This window comes from Balaenoptera physalus, assembly GCF_965194825.1.
Source record: "Balaenoptera physalus genome assembly, chromosome: 12".
Taxonomy (NCBI): domain Eukaryota; kingdom Metazoa; phylum Chordata; class Mammalia; order Artiodactyla; family Balaenopteridae; genus Balaenoptera; species Balaenoptera physalus.
Window position 1 is genome coordinate 84,848,565 of NC_138897.1, and position 15,576 is coordinate 84,864,140.

Genomic DNA, 15,576 nt, shown 5'->3' on the forward strand with positions numbered 1-15,576 from the left:
ATCAATGTTGTATTCACCAGGCTTTCTGCAGTTATGTATCTCCAAGGAGCTTCTTAAAGAGACAGTGGCCATCTCACCATTTCCTTCTCTTTTACTTCTCTTGCATTTCTCCTATTTTTCTTCTTCCCTTCCTTTTTCTCTATTTTTTTTTACACAAGTAGAATCTGTTCAGATGCTTAGTTTTTTTATATCTGCAGCTAACCGATGTGACATTTTTGCATTTAAACCTGTTAAATGTGTTTTATATAATTGATGAAGATTATGTTGCAGAATCTTGCCCCAGCTTCTTCTCAGCTTTTCAGTCCCTTTGTGTAAATGTTCCTGGTTTGGAGCTGCATTGCTTAGGCTTAGATAATTTGTGTCACACTTAACCTTAGCGCGAACCCAATCTTGGTTCTGCCTTACTCTTCTGCGCATAGAACCAGGGCACCCTTCAAGTGCTCATTCACTCGGAAACTCTGAGACACTCGAGTCCCCGTCCAGTGAAAGGACCTGGACGCCTCTTACCTGAGGCTTGTTTTTCCAGCAGAGGAAACAGACATTATTCTCAAAGCTTTTGATCTTTCACTCTTGTCCATGAGTGTTTGCTTCCTTTCCTATCTCATGGGTGATAGTTTTCCAATTACCTTTTCCTGATTGGAGCCTTTGAAATTTGTTTCCAACCTCCCTTTTTCCTCATTACTCTTCCCGGGGCACCTTTGATTTTTCCCCCCCACGCTGTCCTAGTTACCTCTGACCATGTCTTTTTTTAACTTGAGATGCAATTTCCATACCATAAAATCCACCCTTTTAGATTGTGTAGGTCAGTGATTTTTAGTATATTCACAAGGTTGTGTAACTGCCCACCATTATCTAATTCTAGAACGTTTTCATTACCCCCAAAAGAAACCCAGTCCCCGTTTTTTCACGCCCAGCTCAAGCCTTGCCTCCTCCCACAGGTTCCATGGGGTGCTAGCCTACTAACCTTCATGGCCGCTCCGCCCCAGCATCTAGCCTCCTCACGCCTCCCGGAGGAGCGATTATCTGCAGCTTGTAGGGCAGCTAATCACGCGGCCTTGAGGCTTCACCTAAACATTTTTGTCTTAACTTTACAGCCATGTATTTTTTTTTCAGTCAATTTGTAAGCATCTTTTAAAACTAGAGGTGATATATAATATTTCATTAAATGCTCTGTAGTACTAATACATTTTTTTTAGTCTGAAAAAAAGCATTAACATTTGATAGACTCCCTTCCCCCCACCTGTATACTACATGTTACTTGGGAAGCTGGAGGAATTCCTAATTTCTTTTGTCTGTTTCCGATTTCTTAGTTTTTTTCAACTTAGAATCATACAACTTGAAACCCGGAAGGAACTTAGAGATCCTCTTCCGAAACGCTCATTCTGGGTGAGGTAGCTGAGGCTCAGCAAGGTCCAGGGAGTGGCGCTGGCACCCGTGCCCTGCCTACCCCGCTGTGCTTCTGCAGGGGGCGTGCGTAGAGCCGGCCCCCAGCGCTGCCTTCTCCAGCCCTTGCTCGCTACTCTGACGGCTTGGCTATTATAGCATCACTTTGGTTTCTTTTATGGTGTATGGACCTTTCCTTTCTGTTAAAAATGAAAACAGTAGTAAAACCACATTGTCTTTGCAAAACTATTAGAAAGTGGAGAAGAGAAATCCACCTAAATCCCAGCATGCTACCACAATTCCCGTTGTGGTTTTTGGTGTGTACTGTTTATTCTTCTGCCTGTTTTTTAATACATATTTTAATTACTGGATTTAGGCAGATGGATTTTTATTTTTTCCGGATTAAGAAATTATTTTAGGGACTTCCCTGGCAGTCCAGTGGTTAAGACTCTGTGCTTCCACTGCAGGGGGCACGGATTCGATCCATGGGTGGGGAACTAGGATCCTGAATGCCGTGTGGCACAGCCAAAAAATTTTAAAAAAGAAATTATTTTAAAATGCCTTCATAATCCTCAACTTCTTTCCCATTGAACTTTTGCCTTGAAGTCTCTAAACCATCCCTCAAACCCGGTCTCCTGAGTGCACCTTCCTTTTTTTCGGTCAGTGCCACAAATAAAGATCAAGATCAAGAGTTTGATCTTGTTGACTGTAGTGTCTTAAAGTGGTGGGGGCCATGTATTAAGCATGTTTGTAACCTCAGAGCCTAACACCAGTCCCAGCACCGAGGAAACTTTGGGGAAGGTATGCATAGAAGGAAAACTCCTTGCATTGCTGAGACCCTGCACTCTCTGAGCCTCCTTACCGCATCTTTGACTTACCAAACTCTTACTCTGGCCCTTCCTCGTGCCTCTCTGTGGTGTCATGTGGCCACTTAGCAGTGACATGCAGCATCGCAGAAAATACCAGAAACAGTTGTTTTCTTTGCTGGTCAGGTAAGTGGAAGTTCCTTCAACGGTGACTAAGTATGAAATTCAAATACAACCTTTACTTTGATTTTTTCTGGCTAAAATTTCCCATTTCTTTAACCTGAGAATAACTTGTGCTGAGAAGCCACCAATCTCTGCGATAAGCCACCTGTCTCTTTCTCTCAGAGCTCAGCCTCTGTCTGTGTTTTCTTTGTGATCTGGTAGCGTTCCTGAAATGTGGTGAGGTTTAGTGTGTGCCTTCCTTGGATTTAGAAGAAGAGATGTTATCTAGAAAGTTGGTTGATAATAAGTGATTAGGAAGCATGGTGTTTGTTTCTTTGTTTCTGTTTGTGGTGAGAGCTCCGAGAATTTTAGAATGTCTCTCAAATTATACGTTTATCATTGAGGGAAAAGACTAGAAGGGACGAGGCTATGACGGTATCCCCGTCCTGTTTTGTGAGGCCTGGACTGTCCTCTTTCTCCACAGTTGCACTCTGGGAGTTAAGGGTGTTGAAAACAGATGACATCATGAGTTCAGAAGGTCACATTATAACCTGAGATGTAGGTCTAGGTATAATTTGCCAGGAATATATTCGCTTTACTGCCATCTAGTGAAGGAGAGCATCTCGGGTAAAACTTGCGGGAGAAAGTCAAGCGGGGGGCTCATTTGGAGCCTTGTGCCAGCTCTGCTAACCATTAAGCTATTAGCTCACGAGAAGCTTTTATCAGATGCCCAGGAGTATGGTGGTGCTTTGCAGTAAAGTCCCTCCTCACTGTTACTTAAGATTCATAAGTCTGAAGCGTTTCAGTTTGCCTAAGAAAGCACACTATTCACATTAAAGGACCATTCCCTGCCCCCGCCCCCCCCCCCCGTTTTGGTTTTAAAAAACATCAAGCCCCCTCTTTGTGTCAAGATTTTTTCAACACTCCTAAATGCCTCTACTTCCGTTTTCTACTGTGGTGATCTGCCTTTTTAGGGTGCAGCTCCTGCCTTGACTGGAAGGAACAGTGACTGTGTATCCATGTTTCTTCTCTGTCAAGTGTGGTTGGAGGGAAAACTGGATCGTCTAATGTCACCAAGTGCTAGCTGTCTTCCTTCCCTGAAAAGTACTCAGTTGTCCTACTTGGTCTCCTGCATTTCCTCCATCACCATTCCCTCTGAGGCAAGTGACACCAAGCAAAACCGCCCACACGTCTCTAGCAGCCAAGTGACCTCTGGCTGTCGTTCTGGCTTTTATCCTTACTAGAGCTCTGTCTGTCACAACCTGGACAGAGTCGAGAGGGTTGCCAGTCTTATGTAGACATGAAGCAAAATTTTGAGCTTCCAGTTTATATATGTAAAATTTGGTGTCTGAATCTCTGGTTGGTTCACTTTGCCTATTGACACTTTATTGGAATGTTATCATTGTTTATAATTAAGAACTGTTGGAAAATAATAGTTCAGACATAGGCATGTGTCTAAGGTAACTTGAAATATCTTGCTTTTAGCCATTTTTTCTCCACTTTTCCCAGTAATTAAAAATGTGCCTTTGGGAGAAGACTCAAATCAATAGAATTAGAAATGAAAAAGGAGAAGTAACAACTGACACTGCAGAAATACAAACGATCATGAGAAATTACTACAAGCAACTCTATGCCAATAAAATGGACAACCTGGAAGAAATGGACAAATTCTTAGAAATGCACAACCTGCCGAGACTGAACCAGGAAGAAATAGAAAATATGAACAGACCAATCGCAAGCACTGAAATTGAAACTGTGATTAAAAATCTTCCAACAAACAAAAGCCCAGGACCGGATGGCTTCACAGGCGAATTCTATCAAACATTTAGAGAAGAGCTAACACCTATCCTTCTCAAACTCTTCCAAAATATTGCAGAGGGAGGAACACTCCCCAACTCATTCTCCGAGGCCACCATCACCCTGATACCAAAACCAGACAAAGATGTCACAAAGAAAGAAAACTACAGGCCAATATCACTGATGAACATACATGCAAAAATCCTCAACAAAATACTAGCAAACAGAATCCAACAGCACATTAAAAGGATCATACACCACGATCAAGTGGGGTTTATTCCAGGAATGCAAGGATTCTTCAATATACGCAAATCAATCAATGTGATACACCATATTAACAAACTGAAGGAGAAAAACCATATGATCATCTCAGTAGATGCAGAGAAAGTTTTTGACAAAATTCAACACCCATTTATGATAAAAGCCCTGCAGAAAGTAGGCATAGAGGGAACTTTCCTCAACATAATAAAGGCCATATATGACAAACCCACAGCCAACATTGTCTTCAGTGGTAAAAAACTGAAGCCATTTCCACTAAGATCAGGAACAAGACAAGGTTGCCCTCTCTCACCACTATTATTCAACATAGTTTTGGAAGTGTTAGCCACAGCAATCAGAGAAGAAAAAGAAATAAAAGGAATCCAAATCGGAAAAGAAGAAGTAAAGCTGTCACTGTTTGCAGATGATATGATACTATACATAGAGAATCCTAAAGATGCTACCAGAAAACTACTAGAGCTAATCAATGAATTTGGTAAAGTAGCAGGATACAAAATTAATGCACAGAAATCTCTTGCATTCCTATACACTAATGATGAAAAATCTGAAAGTGAAATTAAGAAAACACTCCCGTTTACCATTGCAGCAAAAAGAATAAAATATCTAGGAATAAACCTACCTAAGGAGACAAAAGACCTGTATGCAGAAAATTATAAGACACTGATGAAAGAAATTAAAGATGATACAAATAGATGGAGAGATATACCATGTTCCTGGATTGGAAGAATCAACATTGTGAAAATGACTCTACTACCCAAAGCAATCTACAGATTCAATGCAATCCCTATCAAACTACCACTGGCATTTTTCACAGAACTAGAACAAAAAATTTCACAATTTGTATGGAAACACAAAAGACCCCGAATAGCCAAAGCAATCTTGAGAACGAAAAATGGAGCTGAAGGAATTAGGCTCCCTGACTTCAGACTATACTACAAAGCTACAGTAATCAAGACAGTTTGGTACTGGCACAAAAACAGAAACATAGATCAATGGAACAGGATAGAAAGCCCAGAGATAAGCCCATGCACATATGGTCACCTTATCTTTGATAAAGGAGGCAAGCATATACAGTGGAGAAAAGACAGCCTCTTCAATAAGTGGTGCTGGGAAAACTGGACAGGTACATGTAAAAGTATGAAATTAGAACACTCCCTAACACCATACACAAAAATAAACTCAAAATGGATTACAGACTTAAATGTAAGGCCAGACACTGTCAAACTCTTAGAGGAAAACATAGGCAGAACACTCTATGACATAAATCACAGCAAGATCCTTTTTGACCCAGCTCCTAGAGAAATGGAAATAAAAACAAAAATAAACAAATGGGACCTAATGAAACTTAAAATCTTTTGCACAGCAAAGGAAACCATAAACAAGACCAAAAGACAACCCTCAGGATGGGAGAAAATATTTGCAAATGAAGCAACTGACAAAGGATTAATCTCCAAGATTTACAAGCAGCTCATGCAGCTCAATAACAAAAAAACAAACAACCCAATCCAAAAATGGGCAGGAGACCTAAATAGACATTTCTCCACAGAAGATATACAGATTGCCAACAAACACATGAAAGAATGCTCAACATCATTAATCATTAGAGAAATGCAAATCAAAACTACAATGAGATATCATTTCACACCAGTCAGAATGGCCATCATCAAAAAATCTAGAAACAGTAAATGCTGGAGAGGGTGTGGAGAAAAGGGAACCCTCTTGCACTGTTGGTAGGAATGTAAATGGATACAGCCACTATGGAGAACAGTATGGAGGTTCCTTAAAAAACTAAAACTAGAACTACCGTACAACCCAGCAATCCCATTACTGGGCATATACCCTGAGAAAACCGTAATTCAAAAAGAGACATGTACCACAATGTTCACTGCAGCACTATTTACAATAGCCAGGACATGGAAGCAACCTAAGTGCCCATCGACAGATGAATGGATAAAGAAGATGTGGCACATATATACAATGGAATATTACTCAGCCATAAAAAGAAACGAAATTGAGTTATTTGTAGTGAGGTGGATGGAGTTAGAGTCTGTCATACAGAGTGAAGTAAGTCAGAAAGAGAAAAACAAATACAGTATGCTAACACATATATATATGGAATCTAAGGAAAAAAAAAAAAGGTCATGAAGAACCTAGTGGCAAGACAGGAATAAAGACACAGACCTACTAGAGAATGGACTTGAGGATATGGGGAGGGGGAAGGGTAAGATGTGACAAAGAGAGAGAGTGGCATGGACATATATACACTACCAAACGTAAAACAGATAGCTAGTGGGAAGCAACTGCATAGCACAGGGAGATCAGCTCTGCTTTGTGACCACCTAGAGGTGTGGGATAGGGAGGGCGGGAGGGAGGGAGATGCAAGAGGGAAGAGATATGGGAACATATGTATATGTATAACTGATTTACTTTCTTATAAAGCAGAAACTAACACACCATTGTAAAGCAATTATACTCCAATAAAGATGTTTAAAAAAAAATGTGCCTTTGTATTGACCATGTACCATGCCAAAATATGGCTTTGATCTGAAATAGTGTGTATTTGCCCTGAATTTTACAACACTTGCTATTCAGGAGCTAATGACGTCAAGGATGGTGTTTATAATACTCTGCTAGCTTCATGTGAATGTATAAAAATGGATAATACCTAGGATTACTTTGAGGCTCTTGAGATGATAACAGATGCTTTGTAAATACAGATTGGTGATAAAAATTGCATTAGATAAATGTCACCCCATATTTATACTTACTAAGGACTTGCTTTCTGTCTTTCTCCTTTTTAAAAAACTTTTTCTCTTGGCAGTTCCTTTCAACCTTGCGTTATATAGATTTTTGTGCTGCTGCTTATTATGACATTGGATTGTTTCCCATAAGGAATTCGATCATTACCCGTTAGGGACCTCTTTTTATAAATACTTTTATTTATTTATTTTCTGCTATGAGGTATACATGCTTTTCTGGTAAATAAGTCTGAGGTAAGATATTGATAAGAGACCAGAGGAGAGCTTTACATTTATTATATCCTTAATGAAGGAGCTCAGAATATCCTTAATAAATACTGGTGAACTCATGACTGCATTTATCCATCTCTGGTTCTCCAAGGAATAATGGGAAGGGCCACAGCTACAGTAACTCTGCATAATCATCATTGACTCTGACTCTATTGATTGTGATTAACCAAGATGTATGGAAAACAGTTTTAAGTGTGTAGTGCATGGATCTCGTAAGGTCCATTAAGATGTTCATTATTTTTCAATTGATGCATCTTAAGCTGCACTTGATGTTTGTAGTAGTGCATTTCCACAGAAAGACTGCACCGTGGGATTGAGTTCATTTTGTTAATTGCATAATACAACACAGTCATGTTTCACAGAAAACAGTAAATACTCTTGCTTTCATTGATTTGTAATCTTTGATATTACTAAAGAAAGTATGGAGTATGTGTGACTAGCTCCTAAAACCTCTGCATGTTAAGGGCATAAACGTTTCTTGAAATGTGGGCACTGCACTTCTAGGGGCCTCTGCCTAATTGCTTTGTAGGCTTTAAACCACTTCCATCTTCTGAGTTTAAGTCAGAATCGTTCATTCAGTATGTACTAAGCATAGATGAATACTGCAGACACATTCCTTGCTGAGGGGAGGGGTACACATCCCTTGCTCATAGGCCAAAGGGATACAGTTACAGGTGTTTACAGGACAGTGTGAGAGAGGTTAGGGTAGGGGAAGAGCGGGCAGCATAACACACTGACTGGGGAGAGGCACCTAGTGTAGGCTCCAAGTCAGGCAGGGTTTCTCCTGAGAAGTGACTTCTCAGTTGGGTCTGGAAGGGATGACTAGGAGTTGGCCAGGCAGAGTTTTTATTTATTTATTTATTTATTTGGCTGCACCAGGTCTTAGTTGCGGCACGCAGGCTCCTTTAGTTGTGGCATTAGGGATCTAGTTCCCCGACCAGGGATCGAACCCGGACCCCCTGCGTTGGGAGCATGGAGTCTTAACCACTGGACCACCAGGGAAGTCCCCAGGCAGAGTTTTGTATGGAGTAAGGATGCAGGTGACTTGCATAGATTCTGTGGCTCCTCACTCCCAAACCAACGATGGGCATGAAAAGTCCGTTCCAGCATTTATTTTTCTGGTGAGTTGGATGGAATACAGCTTCAGAATCCTTCTCAACCCAGGGCGGTAGGCAGCCACTACTGATTTATTGGATTTGACACACAAATGAAACCATTTGCTGTTCCTGGCCTGAGGCTTCATTGACAGGGCTCCTTTTGGCTGCTGTGAGTACTTGATCAGAATAGACTTGTGACTTTGGGGATGGCTGAGGATGGTATGAGGATGGTCCTGTAGAGGGTGAAGTTTTACCAACCATCCCATATGTGCTCCCACATCACCTGTGAAGCATGTGTAGGCAGCACCTTTGCATCTGCCCAGTCCCACGCCCCTGGCCAGCATACTGAGCTTTTATGTTGTTGGCTTCTTGCCTTCCAGTTGAGCTATAGTGGTAGAATTGATGAGTTAGGGTCAGGGGCTATGTCCCACAAGCCTGAGTCACAGTATTGAAAACAGTAAATTCCTTATATTGCACTTAAATGGGGATGGTTCTTAAAAGCCGTATGTGTTTAAAGACACTGATCGGAAGGGGCAGAGTGACTTGTTGGCTAAAGCAGCAGTTAGAGAAAAGCCTGGGGCTCTGGTTTGACCCCGGCTGTGCCACTAAAATGTTTCTTGTGACCTTGGGTAAGTCACTTAACCTTACTTCCAGATTCTTAAAACAGTGCCCCAGGTTGTTGTGAAGAGCCTTGAAAAAAATTTTTTTAGCAAATCACTGGCAGCTGGAAGCAAAATGGAACCATCCCCCCACAGCTCCTACCTGCTTGGCTCCTTAGACGAGAAAGGTTCAGGGTTGTTTGCAGCTATACAACATTTCTTCCATTTTCTTCAGGTCTCCTAGTCCAAATAAGTAGTCTGCTTATTGGAAATGTACTAGTTAATGAAAGCTCTTCAGTGGTAAATCATTTTAACTTGGCAGTTGCTCTGGTGTGCTGAGCTTGAAAGAGGCTCTATTCCCATTCTTGCAACAAAAAATCAGCTGTGGTCTCTGACCTATTTATTTGGAGGTAAACTCAACCTTGCCAAGCATAAAAAATGACTGGGGAAAGCATACAGCTTCACTGGTCCGTGCCGTGGGCCGGGACATCCTTACTCGTTTGGAAAAGGCTTCTTTCTTCCTTAGTTTTTCTTTAGTGTTCTTACATCAGCTAATATATTAGTCGCAGTTGTACTTTGCACAGACACTAATTAGAGAGCCATCAACATTGGGGTCCAAAGGCTCACTGACAATGCAACTGTCATAGTGGTGTCTTAATTGGTTGAGTGTAATTGTCATTAGGCAGCCATAAAGACATCTGGAGCTCTGGAGAAAAATCAGCCCTTTTCCCTACCTCCCTTTCCTATCTGTTCTTGCTTCTCCTGGCCAACGTTATTAAGCGCTTTTAGATCACATTTAGAGTTTGGTCCAGGTCCCTCTGCCCCAACCAATGTTTTACCCTCATGAATATGTCTGTTTCTTTAGCACGAGTTCATTAACACAGTCTGAGCACCACTGCTATGGTTGCTTTCATGTGTTAGATTTTAGAGCCTATTGTTGAGTCATCATGTAGTACCTGCTGAAATAGGATATTTATTCTCTTTTCCCATCATAAAGGAGACACCGAGTCTTTTATATTTGTCTCGTGAGTTGTTTTGCAGCATTTATGCTATTATCATGCTCTTTGGCCATGAAGAATGGAGTTGATTTAAACGGATATATATGGAAAATTTCATGTTTACCAAAATAATTTAGCTTATTCCGTGTTTTATAGAGAGGTTTTAATCAGTTTGGAAGTAAATGCAAGAAGTCTGACGCATCTCGACGTGTGCGTTCCGGGTGTTTCACTGATCATTAGCACTAGAAGGTGGGCAGCAGAAAGAAAAGGAGATGCCACTCAAACCAGCTGGGGACCCCCTTCTTTCAGCTGTATGTAAGGCACTGTGATGGAGGCTGTGGCATTGAGGTAGGGCGTTCACGAGGACTTCACGGTCAGGGTGAGGAGACGTGGGATGTAGCAGTGAACGCCATTTCTTCAGGTCCAAGGGCACAGTAGTTGAGTCAGAGAGGCTTCATGGAGGTGGAGGGCCTGGGCTAGGCCTTGAGACGTTGGTGGGCTTGAGTGAGGTAGGTGGTTCTCAATCTTGGTGGCACTTTGGGAAACACTGTTGTCTGGTTCCACCCCCAGAGAGTCAGATTTCATTGATCTGGTGTGCCCTTGGGTATTGGGAGTTTTAAAAGCATCCCAGGTGATTCTAATGTGTAGCCAAGGTTGACCCACCCAGCTGGGTCATGGGGAGGGAAGGGGCTCCAGAAAGGTGGAGCCAAGGTGCAGAGGCACCTGTGGTGTGGAAGCCAGTGAATGGCAGGCCTGGCTAGAGGCCAGCTCATGCTAAGGAAGAGGAGAAAATGAGGCTGGAAGATGGGTGGAGGCCAGTTTATGGAGAGTTCTCAGTGCCTGGCCAGTGGTTAAAGCTTCATTCAAGTGTGGTGCTGAGGCCTCAAGATTTACAGAGGGCTTCCTAGGTGTCAAGTACTACTCTGGTTCTACTGTTCTGGTCACTGGATCAACATCAGTGAGCAAGACCCAACCCCTGACCTTAGAAGCTTGTGTGTTCCTAGGGGAGATGAACAGTCAGATGACTACACATGTACACACACAACTTGCCACGAGAGGAAAGTCTAGGCCGCTGTCACGGTAGATGATAAGGCTCGGGGTCTGGTGTGGAGGGCGAGGGAGGAAGGGAGAGAGATCCACGTGGTCAGGTATTTTTGAGGGCTGGCTGCAGGTGGGCGAGGCTCAGGAGTGAGGAGGCTGCCGTGGGGCGGCTGGGAGGTGATGAGGGAGCTGGAGCCGGTGGCAGCCTGGGAACGAGAAGAGCAGGAAGGGCGTGGTGGCTGCATGTGTAGCAGTGTGGGTGGCGGGGGAAGGAGGTATTGGGGAGCCCCTCGGTTCTGTACCAGTGACCTGGGATGGATGCTGTCACTGACAGAATCAGGAACTTGCAACAGGCCAGTCTGGTTGTGGGCTGAGGCTTTTTGAGGAGAGCACGTGTTTAATTTTAGGTGGATGGAATTGCAGTGGGAAGGGGACAACCTCATGGAAGAAAAGGCTGGTCGGGAGCCTTTTAGATGTTAAAAGATGCTCCTCTCTGTGTGACCTCTGCCTTCTGTCTCTCCTCTTCCCCCTAAAGAGAGACAAATTGTATTTCATAGCTCACGGTTGTGTGGTTCAGCAGTTTTTCAAGTTTTGGTTTGGTTGTTGTTGCTTTACCTTGGAACTCCTTGTGTAAAGGGAGCTTGCAGATGGTGGAGCTCAGGCCACCCAAATCCTGTCCTCTCTACCCACTAAGGGGGCACCTCAAAGGACCACGTGAAGATGGCTGGTGTGGTCCCATATACAGGTCATAAGAAACAGAAAGACCAAGACTGATGGAAAGGAAATACATTTTCCTGGTTTGTGTACTTCTTTCTCTCAAAGTTCCTGAGTCCTCTGATCTCCCGAGTTCCCTCTGTCTTTCACTTACCTTCTCTGTATTTCTGAAAGATGTTGCCATCCTTCTTACCCTTCTTTTCTGAATTGGCTGGTTCCTTTCACATAGAATTTAACCTTAAGAATCTAATAATCATACACAGCCTAGAAATTCAACCATGTTATCTCTGTTGAGTGTCTCTGTTGCTAAGCATGTGGCCTTATTGCAGGGAATGCTCGAGTCATTTTTAGGGTGTCAGGGTGAGCCTGGTAGTTTTGGTGCAGTGCAGTGTGTGTTCTTATGGAGGTTTCCTCATTGAAGGTGATCTGGAGCACTGCCTGGAGGGTCTGGGAGCCAGCGGCCGTGCTTTGGCCGTGGCGATATCAATATCTGCCTTTGCTTGTGCATTGCCAGGTGTAATGACACTCATGGAGTGAGCGTTTCTATTTACTGGAGGATCAGTGGTCACACAGAGGCCCATCAGTCCAGTTTTAGAAAGCACGTCTCTCCTATTTGCCTCTTTACACTACGCATACACTCTCCAGGCACTGTCCTACAGGGAGAGTCCAGTGCTCCAACCTAGAGAATGTGTGTGACAGAATGGCCTTTGAATTCGTAATGTATGTATTTGCTGTCAACTAATAGTTTGAGGGAAACACTGCTACATTTAGTAAATGAAGCATTCCTGAATCAGAATATTCCCAGTTTCTTTATTAAGGAACCTCACATGAGAAATTCATCTATAACTACTTCATAGGCGCATCATGTCATAGACTTCAGTACTTAAATAAACCTTGGAGTTATCTTGTTCGATTCTACGCTTGTAATGTGAGATCAAAGAAGGAACTATGGCTTGGCCTCAGGAAGACTGAACACCTTTACAGTTGTCTGCCTGTCTCTGTGTTTGTGTGGGTTCATCATGAGCCTCTTACCCCTTTTCTTTTTTTTTTTTTTTTTAATCTTTATTGGAGTGTAATTGCTTCACAATGCTATGTTAGTTTCTGTTGTACAACAAAGCGAATCAGCCATATGCATACACATGTCCCCATATCCCCTCCCTCTTGAGCCTCCCTCTAGGTCGTCACAAAGCACCGAGCTGATCTCCCTGTACTCAGCCATAAAAGGAAACGAAATTGAGTTATTTGTAGTGAGGTAGGTAGACCTAGAGTCTGTCATGCAGAGTGAAGTAAGAGAAAGAGAAAAACAAATACCGTATGCTAACGCATATATATGGAATCTTAAAAAAAAAAAAAAAAAAGGTACTGATGAACCTAGTGGCAGGGCGGGAATAAAGACGTAGACATAGAGAATGGACTTGAGGACACGGGGCCAGAGGGGAGAGGTGGAAGCTGGGGTGAAGTGAGAGTAGCATCAGTATACATACGTTACCCTGTTTCTAACATGCTTTCCCACAGTTGCTTTACATGTTGAATCAAACCCCCTGTAGCAGATGTGAGGAACTTAGCGTAGATACCTCAATGGCAGCCAGCGCACCACCTCATCATCTGGCCATTCCATTATCGTCGGGGCCTGGTGTCTGAGCAGGTTCTGGCCCTGCCTTGGCTTTGATGGAGTGAGGCATTTGCTGGAGTGGCAGGAGTAATCGGAGAGAGTGAGTGCTCCTGTCCTCTAAGCGGGCAAAGCCGGGGGGTGTCATACGTTTCGGCAGGAGCTTTTTATGAGAAGGCAGCGCTGTCTGGCTGCTAAACGCAAGATTTAATTGTTTCAGCAAATCAATTAGTCTTTAGGGACTTTCATCAGTCAAATCTGATGCATGGATGAAGTATTAGAAAGCTTGTGCCTGGAAGACCATTAGTCCTTAGCAGTTCCCTCTGTCTTGCGCGTGTGCGTCTGATTGTAAATAGTGTGGCTTCTACACATTTCTGCTAGTGATCCCTTTACTGAGAGGACTTGAGGTAGCAGATTGGTTATAATAGTCAAAAAGGAAAAACAAGGAGATCTTGCTACCCAATTTTTTATTACAGTATTCTCATTTGAAATTGCCCCCATTGTGTTATGAGAACAGGAAACGTGCTCTCGGCCTTTCTGTTACGGAGTTGCCATTTCCTCTTGTTGGAGTGACTCGTGTAAACAGTGTTGCAGCAGTGGCTCCACACCGGCCAGATCTGACTCCTGTGTCATTTTAAGGCTCCCCCATTCTCTCCACGGTGGCCCTGCTCTTCACTCCCCATTTGGAACCAGGCGTGTCCTTCTTTTCCAGATATACATCAGGGGACGTGAGGGTGTGGGACACCCGCACCTGGGACTACACAGCCCCCTTCCTGGAATCGGACTATGAGGAGGATGAGCCTGGAATGCAGCCATATGTCTCCTTTGTGAGGATAAACAGCTCGCTGGCGGTAGCAGCTTATGAGGATGGTAAGTAACCGCAACCCTCCTCCCTGTTAAGAGAAAAAAAAAAAAGCTTGACAAAAATTAAGCAGCTGTGGCCAGCTCCACCCATAATCCCTCCATACATACATGTGGGCACACACATGTTCACACACACACCTTTATTCTTGCCTTTATGTGAAGAAGTTGGCCAACAACCCTCAATGCATTAGTAGGTACTGGAACATAGCGCCCTTTCAAACTGGTGTTTAATTCCTACTGGAACTGTAGGGCTGGGTTTTAGAGCCAGACACAAGGCTGGCCAAGCCATCTTAAGCAAATAACTTGTTTGGTGTTAAATATACTTGGCCTACTTTTCCTTTAGTCTCTGCTTGATCCAGAGGGAACAGTGAAAAGAGGATAGACATAGATAATCTATTGACAAATATGGAAATAGAAAAATAAAAGCAGGGCCTACCTTTTCCTGGCACTTACATACCATACGAGATAATTTATGGTAATATGTTGTCTCTCTGGGACCAACAGAATTCTTTTTGTGTGTGGGCAACTGTGGATTTACGGAACTAGGTAAGAAGAGTGTAATAATTTTGATGGCCGTGATATTGTATACTACCTCTCATGCTCCTAACTTCCATTACGTTGTAAAGTTTGAGTCTCCAAAAGCTTTGTCTCCCCACTTGCCTGAAAGTTGGATCACATGATATTTCAGAATGTTAGCGTTCCTGTCATGGCATGGTTGCAGATCTTCAGAGGTAGCTCAGAGGGACAAAACTGTAGTAAAGGAGCTGACGGGGAATTTTATATCCATATGCCATTTAAGAAATAAAAATTAGAGCTGAAATATTAAATATTTTCATTTTATTACTTTAACAACATGAACTCTGTTTTTTTGGTTTGACATTAGTCGGGCACCATTGATGGATTTTCCTTTCAGCCTCTAGAAATTCAGCTAAGCTGTCTCTGGGGTATGTCATAGTTCGTGTATGTTTGTTAACATCCTGGATAGATAACATAAGAGCAGCTTGAGTGTGATTCCTGTGTGCCAAATTATCAATGAGGTTTTTTTCAAACAACTATGCAGAGGTTGTAATACTTCTAAGTTAGAATCATATACAGTTTTAGAACCATCCAGTAGCCTCTTCCTACCACACATACATTCTTCTTCAGATCGGGAAACTGAGGTCCAAAGAAGCCGACTAAGTTATTTCATTGAGGTTGA

At 42.8% G+C, this 15,576-nt stretch overlaps 1 protein-coding gene across 1 annotated transcript in view; it reads left to right on the forward strand.

The window, feature by feature from the left end:
• Positions 1 to 15,576, forward strand: part of FBXW8 (F-box and WD repeat domain containing 8) — a 117,747-nt gene that overhangs the window by 34,694 nt on the left and 67,477 nt on the right. The window contains exon 5 of the mRNA XM_082416817.1: positions 14,227 to 14,384. Within this exon, the coding sequence (XP_082272943.1) occupies positions 14,227 to 14,384 (158 nt within the window). The remainder of the gene's footprint in view (positions 1 to 14,226; positions 14,385 to 15,576) is intronic.